Here is a 20,179-nt window from a genome sequence, read left to right as displayed (position 1 = left end):
AAGAGGGGGTGATATAAACAGCTACACATGGAATCTAGGTGATAATATGCTTTTTAAAAGGGGTAACGGTTTTGAGCTGAAGGAGGGGAGATTTAGATTAGATATTAGGAATAATCTTTTTCCTGTGAGAGTGGTGAGGCCCTGGCCCAGGTTGCCCAGAGAAGCTGTGGCTGCCCCATCCCTGGAAGTGTTCAAGGCCAGGCTGGATGGGGCTTTGAGCCCCTGATCCAGTGGGAGGTGTCCCTGCCCGTGGCAGGGGGCAGAACTGGATGGGCTTTAAAGTCCTTTCCAACCCAAAGCATTCTATGATTATTACAACAAATGCTTTCGTTAGCTTTAAATAGGTGTTCACAGTGTAGCTTTATGCCAGGATCATTTCTACTCAGAAACTACTCTTCAAATAACATCCAAAGTCTTTGGTACAACAGACCAACACACACATCTCTTAATTCAGATGCAAGATAACTTGCGTGTGAATGGAGATATCAGATGCAAACCCCATCAACAGTCTTGATTCTCCTAAGAAACACTAACAGTCTCATAGAAGAAAATGTCTTTGCTAAAAACATTCAAATTATCACCTGGAAATCTGCATTTCTGAGCAAAAGAAAGATGAGATGGAAAAGGGAATTTGCAGTCCATGTGCCTTTTATTACCACCTTGTGAGTGTTCTTCCTTAAGGGCTTTTTCTTCTGATTTTTTAACATAATTCAGCTCCTGAAATATTCCTCTGAGCTGGAAGTTACCTGACCACTGCACAACAGATGAGCTCAGCATCACTGAAATGCCAGAAAAGGAATTATCAGGGTTAGAGTGGATTTCCCATCAGAAGACCACAGTTAGTTGCTATAACTCACAGAACCTGCATGGCCATGTATCCCTAAGGCAGAAAAAAATGCAGTGGCAGCCACATTGAAGCTGTCACTTCCTTAACTCTGTTTAAGTAGTTGCTGGGCACCTGACATAACGTGTTTGACTTCTAGATTCTTTTAACATGTAAATCAAAATTAAACTTTGCTGAGTCCCTCAATAAAAACTCACAAAGGGTAAACTCAGATTCTTGCTAAATAAAGAAGCAGAGAAGAAAAAAAAGACCCGCCTACCTACTCCTATAAAGAACAAAAAGGAGGGAGGGTGACATTCTAGTTCTCTGTAAAGCTCTCTGTCACATTTGAGTGTAAATGCTTGGTCTGCAGAAGAGGTGTGTATCATACGTAATAGCCAGTGCTGGTGAAACAGCACATTCTCAGTGCAGACGGCATTTTACAGCACTTTCCTTACAGCTCTAAATCTTCTTTCCCCATCCTTTAGCAGATTCCCATGATTTCCCCAAGAAATCAGTAGGAGCTGGTCTCTGAACTGACACTGCTTTCCAGGGGTTCCGTTCCTTGGTGACCTCCAGAATGAACTGTTTCAGACTTGAGCAGGGCACGAGGAACGCTTCTACCACCTCCTGTGCCTCATATATTTATTTTTCACCAATAGTGAAACAGAAGGGCTATAGCAGAATCCGGTAGCTTAATTCCAGTGGTCCTTGCCTGCAATGAGTAGTGACAGCTTCAAAAAACATGTTTTATTACTGTGACTCCAGTTGTCAGAAATGGCATTTATACCTGTCTGACTTAGGAACAGAAAAGTGTGTTTTGATTAAACTTTCACGTGAACTACATTGCAAAATAAGAAGTGCCTGGGAAGAAAGCTGAGGTTCATAGCATCAGGCCATTAGCTTTTTCATTCATCATCTTCCAAAATGTGTTTTAATCGTCTTCTAGATTTCTGCAAAAATAAAACCACCAAACTGACATTTTTTCAACCCTCTCATAAACAAGTGAGGGATTTTTACATCCAAACATTCCCTAGGCTAGCACTGGAGCATGGACCAAGCCTCACAACCTCTGTCTGAATTTCATGGCAGGCTCTCTTGCTTCTGAAACCCCAAGTCCTGGAGTCACAGCATTATCTCAGCATCAGGGGTTTCATTTAAATGAAAACCTGTGCATCTAGATATCCTCAGATTATGGAAGGAGATGAAAACCATGTAGCAAGTTCAGAAGAGTGATGCAAAAAGCATAATGCAGAGAGGAACACAACTGCACATTTCTCTAGAATACACTGTTCTGAAGTGTGACTCATTATTCTGAGTGCAACATGGCATAGCAGCTCTACCATCTTATCTACCATCGTAACAGTGACAACCCCCTTTCCACCCACCATCGAGCTAGGACAGCAGAGTGGTGCAGTCCTGCTTCCTTTCCAGGAACTCACTATCTGTTGTCATTTTCTCTGACAATCACCTTGACAGCTTGGAAAAGCTTGAAAAATATGGCCTGAGAGCAGGAAGACAGGCAGAAAGGCAAAATTATTAGTGTTCCTTTAAGTAACTGAATGGCTTTGAGTCAGTGAGAAGCATGTTTCATGGCCCGTGAGCACTGTGGGTTGGCTTGGTTCCCCTTGGATGCCTGCCCCAGCGGGTTTGGACAGGCTCTCATGAGCCATCGAGGATCTCCATTTTATGAACCACAAGACGCAGGAGCACTTCTGGCTGCTGCACCAGCTGCGTCAGCTCTCAGCGCAGCAGGGCCTGAGGAAGCCAGGCAGATGCAGGCTGGGAGCGAGCATTTGGCAGCCTAAACAGGAACAGGCGGTGCTGCACCAGGCAAGACACCCGAGATGCTCACCAGGGTATCCTCTCCAGCCCTTGCAAGCAGTCCAGGCAGGGACACACCACACTCTTGAGCAGAGCCCATCTTTTTCTGCGCTCCCCACACCACCCGCACCCCAGAGGGAGGAGCACAGGAGGGGATGCCAAAAATAACCACAGAGAGAGGCACCTTCCCAGCAGGCAGGCTGGGAGCCAGGATGCTGTGCTACCCTTTATGAGAATGCTCAGATTAATAGCCCTGTCTTCCTCCTTCTTCAGCACGCATTCCCCTCTCACCACCCAACACCACACCACACAACACCCACCCCACCCCACCCCACCCCCCCCCCCCCCCCCCCCCCCCCCCGAGCTCATTTAATCCCATTAATCCTTAAGGCATGTACTCGAGTTCCTTCTTAAAGGGTCAGCAAGTAAATGCCTGGTTTCTGGAAGCACTAGCACCACCAGGCAACCGGCCCTGAAGGTCCCCTGGGTGCTGCCTGCAAAGCAGGGCACTGAGAGCCAGGCTGGATTAACCCCTTCAGGGATTTATTTCAGTTATGTTTTTCCTTTGGCAAACAAATCCGCTTATATTGTTGAAATACTACTGTTGTAAGATAGCATTAAATAGTTATGCATATGTATAGTATCTTTTATAATGCTTTCTACTTTTGTTTGAAATTCAGTTCCCTGGAGAATTCGCACAAACTGACTACCAAGTCTGAGTGACAGCAGCACCTGGCCAGAAAAGCTGACCCGAAGCACAGGCCGCCTTCATGCTCGCTGGGGACAAACCAGGGAGCTGCCGTTACCCCTTTGCTTGCAAGAGGACATCTATACAACACAAACACAGTCGGGGCACCTGAGGCTGAGTGCTGGAGACCCAACCCCAAGCCCAACTGCACCTGCCCACCGCTAACTGTACTCCTGAGCACTTCATGTCTCCGTCTTTACACACCTCCAGGGACGGTGACTTGACCAGCTCCCTGGGCAGCTCTTTCAGTGCCTGATGACCCTTGCAGTGAAGAATTTTTTCCTAGTACTCAATCTAAACCTCCCCTGGTGCAAATTGACGCCATTCCCTCTCGTCCCGTAACTCGGGAGCAGAGCCCAACACTCGTCTCCCCACAGCCTCCTTCCCGGGAGCTGCAGAGAAGGACGAGGACTCCCCTCCCCTTCCCCCACTGCCCGGTGCCCTCGCGAGGCAGCGGGCGGTACCGGCGGCGCCGCGCAGAAACGGAAGAGGCAACGAGAGGAGGAGAAGGAAGAGGAGGAGGTAAAGGCATCGGGGGTCCCGGGGTCCCGGGGCGGGCGGGGCGCTTCCCGGGCGCATCCTGGCGGCGGGGACCAAGCGGTACCCGGGGCTGGCGGCTGCCCCGCTGCCTTCGCTTTTCTGCCTTAAAAACGCACCCAGCCACCTCCCCGTTACGGGAACGCGGTGGCTGGAGCTGCCCGGCGTGTGCCGGAGGGCTGGGGTAACAACGGTCCGGTCCGATCCGGGCTGCCGGGGGAGGCTCCCCCAAAGCAGCCGCGGCTGCCGCCCTGGCTGCGGCGAGGCGGGGTACGGCAGAAAGCCGTCACGGGTACCAGAGGTCGTCACTGAAACAAGAGGTGGAATATCTTTGATTTAAGCTAAAGGAGATTTAAGTTTCATCTAACTAATTGTATTTTTTTAAAGCTAGACATACTGTCCCTCTGATCGCTGTTTTCTTCCAAGCAGTGTTTTCCCAGACACTGTTCGTTCCTTGGAGATGATAACGCCGTGTGTTCAGCACGGTCTGTGCTGTACAAATGTGTCTGCTCTAAACACCTCAGTTTGCAGCCTCTCCCCATCTCAAATGCAGGGTCAGGCAGAGCTGGAGCCAGCTCCAAATTAACAGAGATTGCACCGTTGTGAAGGTTATAATAACATTAAAATTAGACCTTGGAAAGTAATAGAATATGCATAAGATTTCTGGCAAAATTTATCCATATGCCTAAGTGGGAAATACATTCTGTCCCCAGCTCTTGCCTCACTGCACACGACTGATGGAGATCACCCCCTCACGTTGCCCAGGCCTGATAAAGGATGCTTGCTTTCTAAAATCCAAAACAAGTCTATAGAGTTTTACTTGCTGGCATTTTCAGGATCAAGACTGACTGCCAAGGAGGCACTGGGATGGGGCAGCACTCATCACCCTGGAAAACTCGCCCACTAGGGTAACATGTAAAGGCACAGCAGCAAAGGGCTCCTTACCTGGGTTTGTGCAGGCTGGTGTGATTACCAGGCTCCTTGACACTGCTGAGTTGTTGGATCAGGCGGCTGCCTGGATTCCAAACTTCCTGGTGCTTGGGGGCTCGGAGCAGACCTGGACTGCAGTAGAAGTGCAGTCCTCTTTCTTCTTTATGAGATGCTTTTCTAAAAGGGCCTGTGTGATGTGGGAGCCCATGGCCTGGAAACACTCACCCGTATCCCACAGGCACTCTTTGAACTTAGATTTCAGTGAGAATTTTGTGATTTGCTGGTTATTTCCTGTGTTTTCTGAACAAGGAAAAGGCTCCTGTGCTGGGCACAATTCAAGGTTACAGTAAGGAAACCAGGTGGGCCATATGTTCCAGTGCCCTGTTGGACACACTGCAGGGGATGGAGATAATTCCCAGCTCTGGCTACTGCTTGGAGGAGAACAGCCTGTCCATAGGAGTTCATCCTTCGTAGTCTGGCAGCCCCTGGACACAAAAGGCACACCCACCCACATTTTAAGAGAGGGATGGCGGTCATGGCCAGCAGTTGTGTTGTCAGGCTGGTGTTTTGCAGCTTTGGGAAGGTTGTTGAGTTGAGCAAGAGGGCAGAAAGCAGGAAGGAAAGGGTGTCTGCGGGAAGCAACTGATAGTGTGACAGAAGTACAAACAAGGAGTTAGAGAGATGGGATAGGACATGGGACTGGGGCTGAACCAGAAGTCCTAAACTACTTGTTTCTATGGTGTGATGGAAGGGCTGGCTCTGAACACTGATCTCTGTGGGAGCGGTTTTGGGGGGCTTGTGGTGGCCAGCTCACTGACACATTCAGACAGTCTGCCTACACACCAGTAAGGAGAGGTGGCTGTGCCTGTCTGCTGGGCTGTCAGGCACTCTTCAGTCTCCACAACCTCAGTCTGGCATTGCCCAGTCTGGCATTGCCCAGTCTGGCACAGCTTTTCTGTTCTGAGTGTCCGTCACCTGGGAGGTGTTTTGGTTCATCCTTGCCCTTGGGGCAGAGTTGGGTGCAGCTGCCGCAGATGTAAGCATAGCTGTTGCAGATGTAAGCATTGTGTTAGATGGCCAGCAAGGAGCAGGCCTTGTGATGAGAATAAAGAGGTGGATGTGCAAAGTGGTAGTGCTGCGTGTCCTGCTGGATGAGCCCTGAACTCTGTAACGTATACTTTAGTGAGGACAGCCAGGGGACTGGGACCTTGGGCAAAACACCTATGCCTGAAATAGGGCTTCAGTCCGCATGAACGTGTCAAAAACTGGGACTCCCTGGAGTGTGCCAACTGTGCATCTTTAGACTTTGCCGGGTTGGCTGGGCAGTCAGAGGCACTAGAACTCAAACTCTTTGTTTTGAAGTCCCTTTGGACTATAAAACGTATGGATTCCAGCAGAAAATGAAAGCAGAGCTTTGTGAGCTGTTGAGTTATTAGGACACCTTCTCTGACTGTGCAGTGCTTTACAGAACAATAGTAAACTCTTCAAAGGTTACACTTGCTTTAACAACATCACCATCTCCTCTGGGAAATAAGGGTCATAATCCTGTCATGCTTGTGCTTAGTGTTTGCTGAGTGTTTGCTGTAAGCAGTCACCTGGCATCAGGCCATTTTCCTTATGGTCTCTCAGCTCACCTGTGTGATTTTGTAGGGTGCTGACGATGGCAAGCAGCTCCACTCCTTGGATTGGCAGCGCTTATCTCTTCCTCCAGTCAACATGCAAGACCATTGTTCTGCCGTCTCTCTACGAAAGCTCCCAGAAAAAACCTTGTGTGTTCAAGGCACTGAAACTGGCATTAGCAGGTACCCATCCTCTCTGATATCTTGGCACATTGTCTCACCTCTTCATGGAACGCTGTGCCTTTCTTTAATCTCACATGCATGAGTAAGGAAAGCTGTCCCTACTGAATTTAGGAAAGACAGTAAGTTGGAGCAACTTCAGAGGTCCGCTGAGATGATTGGAGGCTGGAACACTTGTTCTGTGAGGAGAGGCTGAGGGACTTGCAATTGTTCAGCCTGGAGGAGGCTTTGGGGATCCTACCAACAGCCTTCCAATACCTATGAGGAGGGAGAAATGGAGCCACACTCTTCACAGTGATGCGTAAGGAATGAGAGACACCAGGCATGAATTGAAATGACAGGTAGATACCAGACATAAGGACAAATATTTCTCACATGAGGACAATCAAGTAGTTGCCCAAAGTGACTGTGTATTCTCCATCCTTGGGAGCTTTCAAAACAGGACTGGATAAAGCCCTGAGCAACTTGACCTCAGAGCTGACCCTGCTTTCCTTGGGAGGCTGGGCTTGAGACTTCCTGGGCTTCCTTCCAACTTGAACTATCCTATGAATTTATCCTACTTTATGAATGTTTGTTTAAGCCCATTTGTGTAAGAGGGAAAAAGATTGCAATTGCTATGAAAGAAGATTTAATTTCTGCTTTGAGAAGCTGATTCTCAAAATTTGAGATAGCCAGTATATGTTCTTTTCTGATATAAACAGGCACAATTACATTGGCTTCAGTTGTACGTGATCCTATTTACACCAGAAAAGGACTTGAGATTCAAATGGCCATAAAACTATGAGGTTTTATTCATCCAGGCACCAAGCTGACTGCAGAATAATAGTCATTTGAAGAGTTTATCATATTTACCTCAAATGACTCTTATGGTGTTCTTCACCTGCCATACAGCTGTACCTATATTGTTTAACTGGGCTTGAGGAATTATACTGCAGTTTTTTCTGGCAGTCATCAGTCTAGCAAAGCCAGCTAGTTTATCCCATATAGGCCTGCTCATCTTGCAGCTCAATTGAAAGATGTGAAGCCCAACACAGTTGGCCGGTTAGGCTTGATTTATGGCTGCTTTGTTTCTCTGGAATGTGAACCTACTCAGACGGTTAAAGGGAAGCCCACAAAACCTCTAAATCTTACCATGCTTACTCAGACCTAACAAGGACATGAAATCTGAAACTGTCTGAAGTCTCATGAAGAAATGCATGCAAAGTCCTCTCTCATGAGGTATCTTCATGTCTGTCTTGTACACCATTCATAAAGGTTTCCATTCATAAAGGTTTCCATATCTGTACAGCTTTTCTCTCTCCAGCCCTCTTACCCTATTGTGGAAGCACTCATGAGAAGAAAAAAAAAAAAAGCAATAAAAAATCATTTCTCATCAGCAACATTGAATGAAAATGCCGTTTCTAGGTGCCTAGCCCCATGTCCCAGTTACACATCTGGTCCAAACTAGCTTTTATGATGCAACCAGGACTGTGTAAACCCTCTAAAGCCATTGTTAGAACATGTACTTTTAAATGGCAAGTCACTTGTCCTGGTTAATGAAGAGCACACCAGTCTGCCTTGCCTTTGGATTCTTCTGCAAGCATGTCTAAATAATGCCGTGACACATGGTTTAGAAATACCTGATGTAGAATCCTAGAATCATGTAGTGCCAGTCTGAGCTGGTACCCCCATGCAGCTATACGCAACCACAGGCCAAGGGGTTAATTTGGGTCTGGAAGCAGTGCAGCCAACCACTCACAGGCCTTTGCTGCAAAAGAGGAAAACACATACTTCAAACTGCCATCATCAGCGTTTAAATCCCTGAGGAGGCAAGGTCAATGTGTACAACTAATCAAAACTAAATTTCACTAGGAGAAGGAAAAATGAAGGCCTGGCCAGTTCCTGGTGTCCCTCTTGCTTGTGCTCCCCCTGCACCAATGTTAGAGGGTACGTCCCTGCCTTCTCCTTGATTAAGTTTCACTGTGAATTAATTCTCTGTGCAAAAGAGCTTAATAGGTCAAGGCCCAATCTTAAGCAGCCTAAACTCCTGTGGCTGGGTATATCGTTTGCCATTGATGTGTTAAGGCTCAGGACCAGCCAAAGTTACCTTTAAACATGAGGTGGAAAGGAAACCCAGGGTGTTTTTTCATGACCTTCATCACTGGATATAACTCCAGGCACCAGGATGGAAGTTTGACAGCACTGATATGAACTATGCACTTTTGTCTGTAAAACTTTCTGTGCTACTGGTTTAGCACAACCATTTATCCCTTGGGAGTGGAACCTCAAGTTTAAAACCTCCCCTAATAAACAGTATTGAGATAATTGCCTGGGCTACCATACCACTCAGGTTCAGCTGGACACTGTACTTCATGGTGATTCATGGTGCAGAGCAGCAAAAAATTACTCCTTCCTTCTTGGTTTTACACAGAGGTTTTTCATCCCAGAGAACTTTATCACAGAAGAGAATCCAGAATCTACTCCATTGCAGGCTTGGTGGTGGATGGGAGTGGGTCTGGGTTGTCTGTCTTATGTCTGGGTAGTCACTCTGCTCACTTCTCCCTGCCAGACTCCTCCGGCAGCCTGAATGGTGTGGACATGCTGAAAGTGCACTGCAGCCACCCACATCTGATAGTCCAGCTCAAGTTCTGCAAGCAGGAGACCTGCCGTCGGTTCCTGCAGAGTTACCGGGAAGGAGTGCTCCAGCAGTCCCTCCAGAATCATCTCCAGCTGTCCTTGGCCATGACCGCAGTGCCTCTTGAAATGGAACTGAAGGCTGGCAATGAGCACCTCGACAACATGCTAAAGGATGAGGATCGCTGCCTGGAGTGCATCTACAAAGAAAAAGTGAGTGAGAGAGGAAGGAAGGCCAGGCAGCAATGAGAAGCGGTAGCACAGGACTCGGGAAAGTGTGTGCAAAGCTTGCTCTGCCGTAGTGTGCTGTAGTGTGCTGGGTTGTTGGCTTCTCTGTTCTTCAATTCTCAACTGTAATAAGGAGCTTTGCCCTTCTCCAGAAAAGAGCTGTGCACTTTTCTGGAGGGGGAATAGAGTTACCTAAAACAGCCTACAGAGATGCTGCCAAATTACTGTGCTTTCTGTGTATAATGGTTAGTATGGCTGTCATCACCAAGATAAGGAATTGTAGAAGATACAGTTGAAAGCACAAACAAGTATGCCTTGATAGACCTGTGAGGCAGCCAGAGAGGACAGCAGTCCTACATGGTACCATCACCACTAAGTACCTTCCTCCCCCATCTCACACACCACCTCTTCAGGGAGTAGCAATGGTAACTACACCTGGAAACAAATGTGTGTGCAAACACTCTGCACATTATACCAACAGCACGTGACTGAGTGGGGGGACACAGCATCTGCTGGCAGCGGGACTAGGCTGCCCTTCTGAAGGCAAAGTCTCTTTCCTAGGGGTGATAGCTAACGTTTAGCTCATCGCACACTTTGGCACTGACCCTCTAATCCTGCTAGCAGAAACAGTGAGATCTTGTTATCTCACCACAAAAATCAAGGCACTTCACATGGTTACACTCATTGCCTTTCTCCTCTCCACTTTTTTCCACCTGGAACTAGGAATACCTTATAGCTCTGGCTCCCTCAAGATAGTCCAGAGAAACAGGTAGTTACCACTTACTAGGAAGATTAGGTACAAGAGCATTTTTTGCTAGGGGCTTTTTTCTGCAAGTACAGAGAATGAAATAAACTTTCCAGCCCTGCACCAAACAACATGTGATGTCTCATACCCTGTCAACTTCTTCTTGCTACTCCCTCCCTCTGTTGAACTAGCTGAGCAGACAAAAGAGTTGGGCTGATTATTAGCTCTCCAAAACTGACTCAGTCTGACCTCTGCCTAACAGTGCAACAGACAGAAAGATGACGCCAGGGCACAGCTGTCACTGGCTGAGGGCAGTGCTGGGTACCAGTCTGGTGTTTGGCTTTTTGGAGGTCAGACTAGTTTTCTTATGGCTAGTGAGAAAAACTGACTTGGAAAGGATCCAGGAACAACAAAACTTAGGTAATAGAGGGGCAGAGAGAGAGAGAAGGTGGGTAGAGGGACTGCATGCTTTGGTGGTCATGAAATCTTGGGTCAGGTCACTGTATTCTGTGGGTCTGAGCCTCATGTGGAGCAAGTCAGAGATGCCATGCTGCCTGCTGTGCTGAAAATAAACACAGACTAGTAGCTGTTTTGTGCAACTTGTAAGCATTCACTGCTCCGTGTGAGAAACCCAGGAAAGGGAGGTTGCCTATGTCTTGTCACATCACAGATTTGAATTCACAGATCTACAGTCAGAACTTCATTAGACTCTCTCATTTGATGAGTTTACACCTCAGGCTATAGCTATCTCCCTGCTCCTCTCTTGGCACCATCAGCTTAAGCTACACCTTCCAGGTAAGTACATACATCTCTGCGAGATGGTAAACCTGGTACAAACCACTGATGCTGTTTGCTTTGCAGCCTGACCGCCTCCGGGATGAGGAGATCACAGAGCTGGAGGAATGCCTCAAGAGCCTGGTTGTTCACCAGAGCATCAACCACAATATGGCTGTAAAAGACTGCACGTCTCCGAACTCCCCATCTTTAACTTATCCTTCTCAAGGCAGCTCCCTTTCCTCACAATTCACCTTCATCTTTCAGGGACAACAGTTTGGTAAGTAAAACTGATTAAAAAAGCCCTTGGTCTTCCTTGCCTCAAAACCAAAAAGAGAGGATTAACGTGACTACATATTGGGTACCTCAGATAAATCAAGGATTTTCCAGGATCTCATCAGGAAGGAATTACAGTGGTCCTAAGATATTCTCACACTGCTTCAGATCAGGCCTCAACCTGTTTTCTTTCTGGGGTGGCACAGAAGCAGATGCTTCAGAGTCTTGTGTCCCTTCCAGGTTCCTCATGTTTTAGAACTTCTTGATACTGAAAGGAAGAATACACATTAATTCCCTTCTTCCACACCATTTGGTTGAGGTGAGTTAATAGCATAGGTTGGATCAGACTGGGAAGGTAACTATGGACATCATCAGCCTTGCTTTCAGCCAGGACTGATTTGCCCAGGCTCCCTGCAGTACAACGGCTTGCTCTGGGGTCTGTCCCCTACAGAGAGCTATCAGATAGTCTGATGTGGCAATATTAGCTTGAGATCAGCTAGATCATTTGTTTTTGAGAGGCTGAAACAAACAAAGAGGATGTGCATCACATAAAAAAAAAAATAAAGAGGTCTGGAAAAACAGAGGACGGCCCCATCCTGGGGGAGAAAAAAACATGAAAATAGGCATTACCAAACTTGCAGGGTGGGGCCAAGACCAGATGTTACGAGATTTTGGGAGGATTTAGAGGGGAGATTGAGATGAGATCTTAGGAACAAATGTTTTCCTGTGAGGGTGGGGAGGCCCTGGCCCAGGTTACCCAGAGAAGCGGTGGCTGACCTATTCCTGGAGGAGTTCGAGTACAGAGCTTGGTTGGGGCTTTGAGCAACCTGATCCAGTGGGAGGTTTCCCTGCCTATGGCAGAGGCTTGGAACTGGATGATCTTTAAGGTCCTTTCCAACCCAAACCATTCTATGGTTCTATTATCTCCCAGCTCACTCCAGCTGATTTTCCCTTCCAGTGGTGGAGGAATACCATCAGACCGCACAGACCCACGTGCCTGAGCCCCTGCCCATGGTGGGACAGTCCCTTTAGCTTCACTGCTCTTGCACTTCGACTCAAAACTCACAGCTGCCCTGGTGTTAGAACACCAGAGGATAAGCAGAGCAGCTCCATGCCAGTTTAATAACACACTGGGGGTGCTGAAGAGACTCCTTACTCCACAGAATATTGAGCAAACCTTGGACTGACCCAGGCTGCATCACATCAGCCATGAAACCCCTGTGTTTGACCTGGCCTCTGTCCCTTTCAGCCAACAGAACACTCACACCAGACGACCACCAGAAATTTGCCAAGCTCGTGTCTAAGAAGTGGAAGCAAGTGGGTCGCTCTTTGCAGAAGTACTGCCGAGGCCTGCGTGATCCTGTCATTGATAACCTGGCCCTTGAATACGACCGAGAGGGACTGTATGAACAAGCCTATCAGCTTCTTCTCAGGTTTATCCAGTCAGAGGGGAAGAAGGCCACAATTGCACTGCTGATTGCAGCCCTGGAAGAAAATGGTCTCGTCAGCCTGGCTGAGGAGCTCTTGGGCCTCCATTCCAATGAGGACTGCTCCTAGAGCCCCAAGGGTAGTGGCATTGCTAAGGGCTTTCTTGCTTTAGCTAGTATATGAGACTGCTGCCAGTGTCTGGGAATGTAAAATCGTGAAAGTCATCACAGGTTTCTGTATAGATGGGAATGCCTGGGAGAGAGGTTCTGTGCTCACAGAAGCCAGCATGGACCTCTGATGCTCCTTATTTCATTCCGTTTCCAGAAGTCAGCGCTAACCTCCTGTGAACTGGTGAGAGAGGCTTCCAGGCTGCCTTTCTTCAGAATTGAAATGCCACAAGGAAGCAGCCAGACACTTAGAAAACCCTAGGGAAGGGTGGGGGAGAAGAGGAAAGCAAAGAAGAAAAGCCTCTCAGAGTTTTTCTGGGGAGCTGACAATGCCACTGTTTCTCAGGCTGTAGCCCAGGCCATCACTGGAGAGATGCAATGTATTTTTTTTATATTGAAGATATGTATGCTTTCAGGTATGACATCAAGCAAAGACAGAGGGGAAATTTTATATTATTTTCCTTCTTTGTTCTTCAAATGAGGAACATCCATGGCAGATGCATCTGCCCTGCCCTACCCTAGTACAGCTCCTTCTCACCTCTCACCACCTGAAGGTTTCCATTTTACCTGGGACAGTCATAATATTCAACAGGGCACAAAATTGCTGCTGTAGAATGAATTTCAGGCACTGAACAAGCAATATGGACAAACAAAAATTCAGAGAATGGTTCCCAACTGTTTCTGGACCATGGTGGAGAATAATACATTGACGACATTGTGCTTAGCTGTTTCCCACCAACTTGAGGGAGCCTGCATCTGTGAAAAGCAAAGCACAGCGCTGAAAGGAAAACAGTCTCCTAGCTGGCAAGTTACCTGTGGAGCACAATTGGAACTGCAGCTCTAAGGTTTGTCACAGCACCAGTGCCATCCTGACCCAGAGCTGAGCCATCGCCTCCGACCAGCTGGCTGCAAGTGCCTTTGATGCCCTCTTATTCCTCTGCCTGCTGAGGTCACCAGGGAGGACAGCTCACACCACTGCGTCTCGCAAGTCTTGGGATCTGCACAGAGACTTTCCCTGGCGGTGTGGTCACTGTGTAACGCCTGGGCATCCGCTGCTATACCTGGGCTTACCTACCTTGATTTTGAGGGTGTAAAAGGCTTAAAAGACAAAGTACCGAAAGCCCAGGGCTGACTGGTGCTTTTAGTTCTGGTGGGAGAAGCTGACTCTCCTGGTTTGTTTGATGCGGATTGCAGCAGAGCAGAGTTTACACCTTTGCCCACAACAAAGCACAAAGCAACAAGTGTCTACCCTGGCATGGGTCCCGTGAAGCACAACAGCAGCTTGATTACCTTCGACATACTCCCAACGCTTTCCTGATGCTTCTTGACTTCTTTTCCATTAATGCTATCCCTCCTTGCCCTTCCCATCCATGGGAATAGCCAGTGGGCCTGCAAAATTATTTCAGATGTAGAGGGTGGCTCTGCCAGAACACATAAAACCTGTGTGTGCACCCAAATATTGGGCCACTAGCAGTCATGGTAAGGCCAGCTTTCAGACAGGGAAGCGCTGATGGCCTTTTAGACCACGACTCACATCTTAATCCTTCACTAGAGTGAAAGCTCTAATTTGGCAAGGAGGAACACAACCTTGGATTCAGGTGTGGGTTCAGATCTGACCTCCTGGTGTTGGTGCCACTCCCTTAGCTTCTGCCAAAATGCATGCTGTAAGCATCAGCTGAGTCCTGCATGAACAGGGTTTAGATGGCCAGGGTCCGCATACCTCGGATAAGCTGAGCATCAAGTTCCTCAGTGTAAGCCTGCGGAAGCTAGTATTTTTTTTCCAAGTCTGAATCCCCAAATTTGTCTACACAGTATGGAAAGGAAACAGGGAGTCAAAGACAGGAAGAATGTTTTGGGGATGCAAATCTGTTTCTGTCTCACCCTTACCCTCAAAGGAAGCAGGAGTCCATGCAAGCACCTGCTCTACAAAGAGTGTGGTCCCACGGCATTTTATTAAGCCATTCTACATCAGTGCTGCTGCGTTCTCATCTGTACCAATCCTGCTCCATGTCCTACCCTCTTCCTTACAGTAGTACCAGAGCTCTTCCTGAAAGGAAGCACTTATCTCTCTGACAGTTTTGCTTTGGGGAGTAGTACAGCAATGCTGATGTTCGTTAGTTTAGGTTGCTGTGGAACCATACCTCAAAGTATTTAGCTTTCTTGCCAGATCCCAGCTGGGGAACTGTTTGGCAGCAACCCACCTGGCAAATGGTATTTTTTGTAAAACAAACCATCAAAACCTTGAAAATTACTTTAACAGCGAGAGGGTTTACTCTTGATTTTGCAAAAATGATTTTTTAGAAGACAAGGTCATACACATAGCCTGCTGGCTCATTTGTAATGAATATTTCTAAGCCCTCAGACTAGCCATTCATGTGCAAAACTTTCATATACAGTTGCAAGGCAGCCACTGAATAGTGAGAACTGCTAGCTTTTATAGCATCTGTTCATGCTCAGAATGAGAAAGACTAATAAGCATCTACTTCAAGTCCAAAACTTCCTTGCTGCTATTACAGAGGACTAAGCATGAATGCTTTTTTTCTTAATGCAAACCTTATGCATTTTATTCCGCTGCCAGCAACTGGCATAGGTGTTTCCTCTTACTCACACATTCCCTCTCAAAAGTGCCATTAAGTGTCAGAGCTCCTGGCAACCCTTCTGGAATATCATCATCTCTAACAGTATTCACAGGTGCCTTCATTGCAGAGACTCAGAAGGGTTTTCCAGTGATACTCTGTGGTGGTGCTGTCTTGAGCACATGGTATGGTTTAGGACCATAGCAGTGGCTGCTTCATACCTTCTTCTCTGTGATCTGTCCAAAGTGGCAGCCGTACATTTGATCCAGTGAAAACTTGATTCTGATCTCAGGCAACCTCAGACCTGCTCAAAGAGTAGGGATTTTAGTATTACCTGGCGCAAGCTTAGATAGAGACAATTTTCACAGAAGCCTTAGAATAAAACAGATTAATTGGATCATGAGTACATGGTGTTATTTGCATTGATTTGGCATTTTGGCTGGGATTTGACTGAATTTAATTCTGTTTTACCCAGAAGATTTTACAGCAGTTTTACGCCAGTGAGCAAAGACAAGGGAACTCATGACACACCAGGCAGGAAGAAGCTCTCACAAAGGAAAAAACGTTAGCAGAGAGTTGCAACTGGATGATCTTTAAGGTCCATTCCAACCCAAAGCATTCTATGATTTGTTAAAGAAATTAGAGGCATCTTTACCTTGGATAGGAGTGCAATGAGTAGAACTGAGGGAAGAGCTAGATATTGGGGATGCTTGCTGATACATTAGAAGCTGGGTGACTGCCTGTTTGTCACGCTTTTGGAAGAGGTTGCATTCCTCATTGTGCTTTCTTCCTTGCCTCTGCAACGTTAGGCGCACACACGCCACATCTTCTCGGATGCCGGACTCACAAGTAACATGATTAGGTAACGACTAGTGTGTGAGATAAACCATAGGCAGTGCAGCCGCTGGTGAATTTAGCCTTGTCCTGTAACAGCTCTTCTCTACATCTGAAAAATAAACAAATATTTTTGGGGTGGGCGTGGTGTTTAAGAATAAAAAATGCAGCAAAACAGCAGACGATAGGAAATAAAGATGCTAATCAGTTGCATATAAAAAAATTGAAATAGATGAAGTATAAATCAAGCAGCAGAAACCAGGCCAAAATACATTCATAGGAAAGGATCCAAGAGGGCTGTTTTGTCATACAGATTGTTTTTGTAGTCTTAGCAATGTTTCAGATTTGAAGGAGGCTCCTTTCAGTCTGCCAGAAGGAATAAAAGACCCATCTAAAGGAGAATTTGAATGATTTGTTTTGGCATAGCTGAGCTACAGAGTTCAAATGCGTAATAACAGAGGAGAGTCAAAGTTAAAATGCTCACCAGATATGCTTTGACATGTGGTATCTGAAAGAAGTAAAACAGAGAGTACAACCTAGTATAAAATTGTCACAAAGGAAAATATTGAACTGTCCTGGAGGGCAGAGTCAGTGAAAAGCTGACAAGAACCCTCTTAGGTGCTTGTTAAAAATACACCAGATTGATTTATCTGCTGAAGATGATGATGCACCATTGGGGCAGACAGGAAATGTGCTCTTTTCCAGCTCTCACATGCCACAACTGCTCTAACAGGGAAACAGTTTTTCAGGTGAAAACTGCACTTGACTCAAAAATAAGGAAAGGGTTCAGCATAAGTGACTGGAAGGGCTTAAAAATTGTGAGCCAGACCTTCAAGACATCATAAAATTTCCTTCCAGACTTTCATAGCAAGTTAAATAAAAAATGAATGTCAAGTAACAGCTTGCAGCAACGTGTTCCAGGTTTCCATTTTCAGCTTCAGCCCCACTGTTGAAGACATGGATACCTGGATTATTTTTAATGCAAAATGGGGTCCTAATGTCACAGCACGCAGGTTACAGAACTTTATGAAAAAATGAGAGAGCCTCTGAGTAAAACAGGTTGCAGGAGTTTCACAGCTGGGAAGTCTCAGAAGTTTCAAAATGTGGGGCAAAATTTGGGCAGAAAACATACAGTAGCTTGCACCACTGTCAAGATATGGAGAACATAAGGCCAAAAAAAGGTGTAGGCTTAGAGCTAAGGGAAACTACTTGTTCAGAGAAGCCATAGGTGCTTGGTGCAGACACTGCTTCAGACAAAGTTCTTTTTCCAATATGAGGAAATCATAGGGGTTTCCCTTACCTGTTAATTTTGCCATTCATCTGCTTCAGCACTGAGAATTGGCCCTGCTGCCTGGGTCACCGTGTCACCTCCCCTCTGCTGTTTGGAAAGGTACCTTAGAGCGACTTACGAGTCACATCCCAGCAGCTGCCCACCAACTCTGAAACCAAAAGCGAGCACACGCAGCAGTGAAGATCCTTGGATTCACTTAAACTGCACCTTCAGTTTAATGGAAAATTCTGGTACCACCATGAACCTCTGGTATCATACACCTCTAACCAAGGAGACACTAGAATGGGAGTCAAGAGGGTTTCTTCAGTCTAATCCATGTATTGGAGGGTGTACTCGAAATTGGTGAAATATGCTGGTTTACACTGGACAAGGCTCTGGCCATTTGTCTTTTGTACAGAGTTGGGCTCAAAAAGGTGAGGTGATTTAAGGCCTAGAGTCAAAAATTGTATTTTTTTCTTCTCTGTATTATCTGTTTCTCAGTATAAAGCCACTGAAAGGGTTTGGTCATAGAAACCTAACTGAAATCTATAGGAAATGCATGGTCAAGTCCCTTAATCATCAGCAGAAAAATCCCTTGCTGACCTTCTAATTCGACATTTCCATGATACTCAGCATCAGATCCGGATCAGCCATCTACAGCTATGGACCACAATACCACGTATGCTCAGGTCTAGGACATTCAGCCTCCAGGGGACTCTCTTTTATAGGAAAAAAAGCACTTTGGTCTTTTTTTCCTCCATTCTTTATAAATAAATATCTATTTTTGGTGAAAAGTGCCTCCGAGACTCATTAACCCTTAACGCAGCAGTAAGAAAGGGGTTCATGGAAGCTCTGACTGTGTTGTCTCTCAGAAGATCATCCAGCCAAAGTCTCTGGATGCCCAACAGGGTCCTACCCAAAGTCTCACATGCCAGGGTGCTGCCCCACCAGCAAGTTAACAGCTCTGATTTCAAGTCAAAACCCAGCTAAGCCAACACGTTTGTTCAGTCTCCAGTTACTGCCCTGACGAGCCTTTTTTTAGCAGGTGTGGCCAGAAGAGAAAGGTTGTCCCAAACCCAGCAGAGCTCTACATGTTTCTTTCAGTGCCGTTATATATCTGGGACTCCTCGAAAGTCACAGCATCTCTGTAACCCCGAGTGCCTCACTATTAGTGAGCTTTCTCAGCAGGCTGCCTGCCCTGTGTGGGGAGCCAAGGAACCTGGGCATGAAGCTCCTGTGGCTTTGCCCAGGAAGCTGCTGGCTGACCTGACAGATAATCCTGGGGACATCCCTTTTGCCATAAACTCGAGAGCAGCATTTCACCCTGAACCACTTAAATCTCAGACGGTACTTTCAAATCACAAGATCAACCATTCTTTCCTTCCCACAGAGCTGTATTCCCAGCCACATGGCTTGATGCCTCTAGGAATACAGTGCCAGGGAGCTCCGCCTGCTGGAAGGGTGTTTGGTCCAGAGCGCGCTTAAAGCCATGTGCCAACACACCAACCCAGTGGGGCTGACCCATACGTCAGGGTCAACAAGCTCATTGACCCAATCCTGTAAAACACAGTGATGTGCCATGGGATGGACCAGGGACACCATTCCTGCCAGTGAGACGAATGGATCAGCTGGGTGTCAGTTCCCAGGAACAAAGTAAAGGGAAGGCAACAACCAAGCAGAAGCACCAGTGCAGAAAACCCCTCCACCTCCCAAGCTCCCTGCATGGCTCTCCAAGCCAAGGCAGCCACAAAGGCACTGCACAGCAGTGAATGCCTCTATTTTCACTGTCACTCCATGGCAGCGAGCAAAAAGGTCCCAAAACCTGGGTGGAGGAACATAGTGGGAATACCCGCAGTGAGTCACTGATGGTTTCTGGAGAGCAATCCCCCTCACCCCACAGCCATCCCCCCTGAACAAAGACTGGCACTGGGCTGCCCTTTGCCTCCATGACCATCAAATGTCTCCTTACAGAGGAGGGATGAAAAACAGCCTGGGGCTGCTGCGGTGGCAAAGAAAGATAAAAGGCCTGGCACAGGGAAAGCGTGAAGTTGAGTAACATTTACAGCCAAGGTTTCTGTTCAGCTGCACTTTCAGCAAGGAACTGCTGTGTTTCAGAGAGCTGCAGATGATGAGGAAAGGGCTTTCTCAGCCCAGAGCACCTGAATGCAGGGCCTGAGGGCTGCTCGTCAGGAACCCGTCCACATGACAGCTTTTCATGGTGACGTTATCTTCAATAAAGCAAAATGTTTGAGCTGAAACTAAAAAGACATCAAAGGGGCACAGGCATTTATAAAAAAGCATTTTTACATTATGTTTAAAAAAATAGTTGGGCATTTGTGAAAACCACAGAGTAGATCAAAACCTGCTTTTATGACAAGTTCACTGTAAATAAAAAACTTTGCATACTAAAGAGGATGTGGTCTGGGCACTCTCCAGACCCTCGGCCTCTGCTGAAGGAAAAAGGGTCCTTGTTTACATTGCAATAGAGTCACAGAGGTACGAAATGCTACGGCTGCAGTCATCTGGCAGCTCGGTAACTGGCAATTTACATTTGGCTCCAAACAAAAATGTTTTTGTTTTAAAATAATTCAAATTAAATAGGGGGGG

General features: G+C 46.8%; 1 protein-coding gene across 1 annotated transcript; it reads left to right on the top strand.

Annotated features, from left to right (window-relative positions):
- The first annotated feature begins 3,818 nt into the window (after positions 1 to 3,818).
- Positions 3,819 to 18,369, top strand: TRADD (TNFRSF1A associated via death domain). The gene is made up of 5 exons (XM_009557124.2): positions 3,819 to 3,917; positions 6,513 to 6,664; positions 9,210 to 9,487; positions 11,109 to 11,301; positions 12,547 to 18,369. The coding sequence occupies exons 2-5, from the start codon at positions 6,523 to 6,525 to the stop codon at positions 12,852 to 12,854; spliced, it is 921 nt and encodes a 306-aa protein (XP_009555419.1). The 5' UTR covers positions 3,819 to 3,917; positions 6,513 to 6,522; the 3' UTR covers positions 12,855 to 18,369.
- Positions 18,370 to 20,179: the final 1,810 nt, after the last annotated feature.

This window comes from Cuculus canorus, chromosome 13 (genome assembly GCF_017976375.1).
Source record: "Cuculus canorus isolate bCucCan1 chromosome 13, bCucCan1.pri, whole genome shotgun sequence".
Classification (NCBI taxonomy): domain Eukaryota; kingdom Metazoa; phylum Chordata; class Aves; order Cuculiformes; family Cuculidae; genus Cuculus; species Cuculus canorus.
The sequence above is the reverse complement of the archived record's forward strand: the minus strand, read 5'-3'. Positions and strand labels throughout refer to the sequence as shown.

Coding starts and splice junctions, on each gene's coding strand:
- TRADD (XM_009557124.2), top strand. CDS start 6,523: ATGGCAAGCAGCTCCACTCCTTGGATTGGCAGCGCTTATCTCTTCCTC. Junction 6,665..9,209: donor ACTGAAACTGGCATTAGCAG/GTACCCATCCTC, acceptor TCTCCCTGCCAG/ACTCCTCCGGCAGCCTGAAT. Junction 11,302..12,546: donor CTTTCAGGGACAACAGTTTG/GTAAGTAAAACT, acceptor TGTCCCTTTCAG/CCAACAGAACACTCACACCA.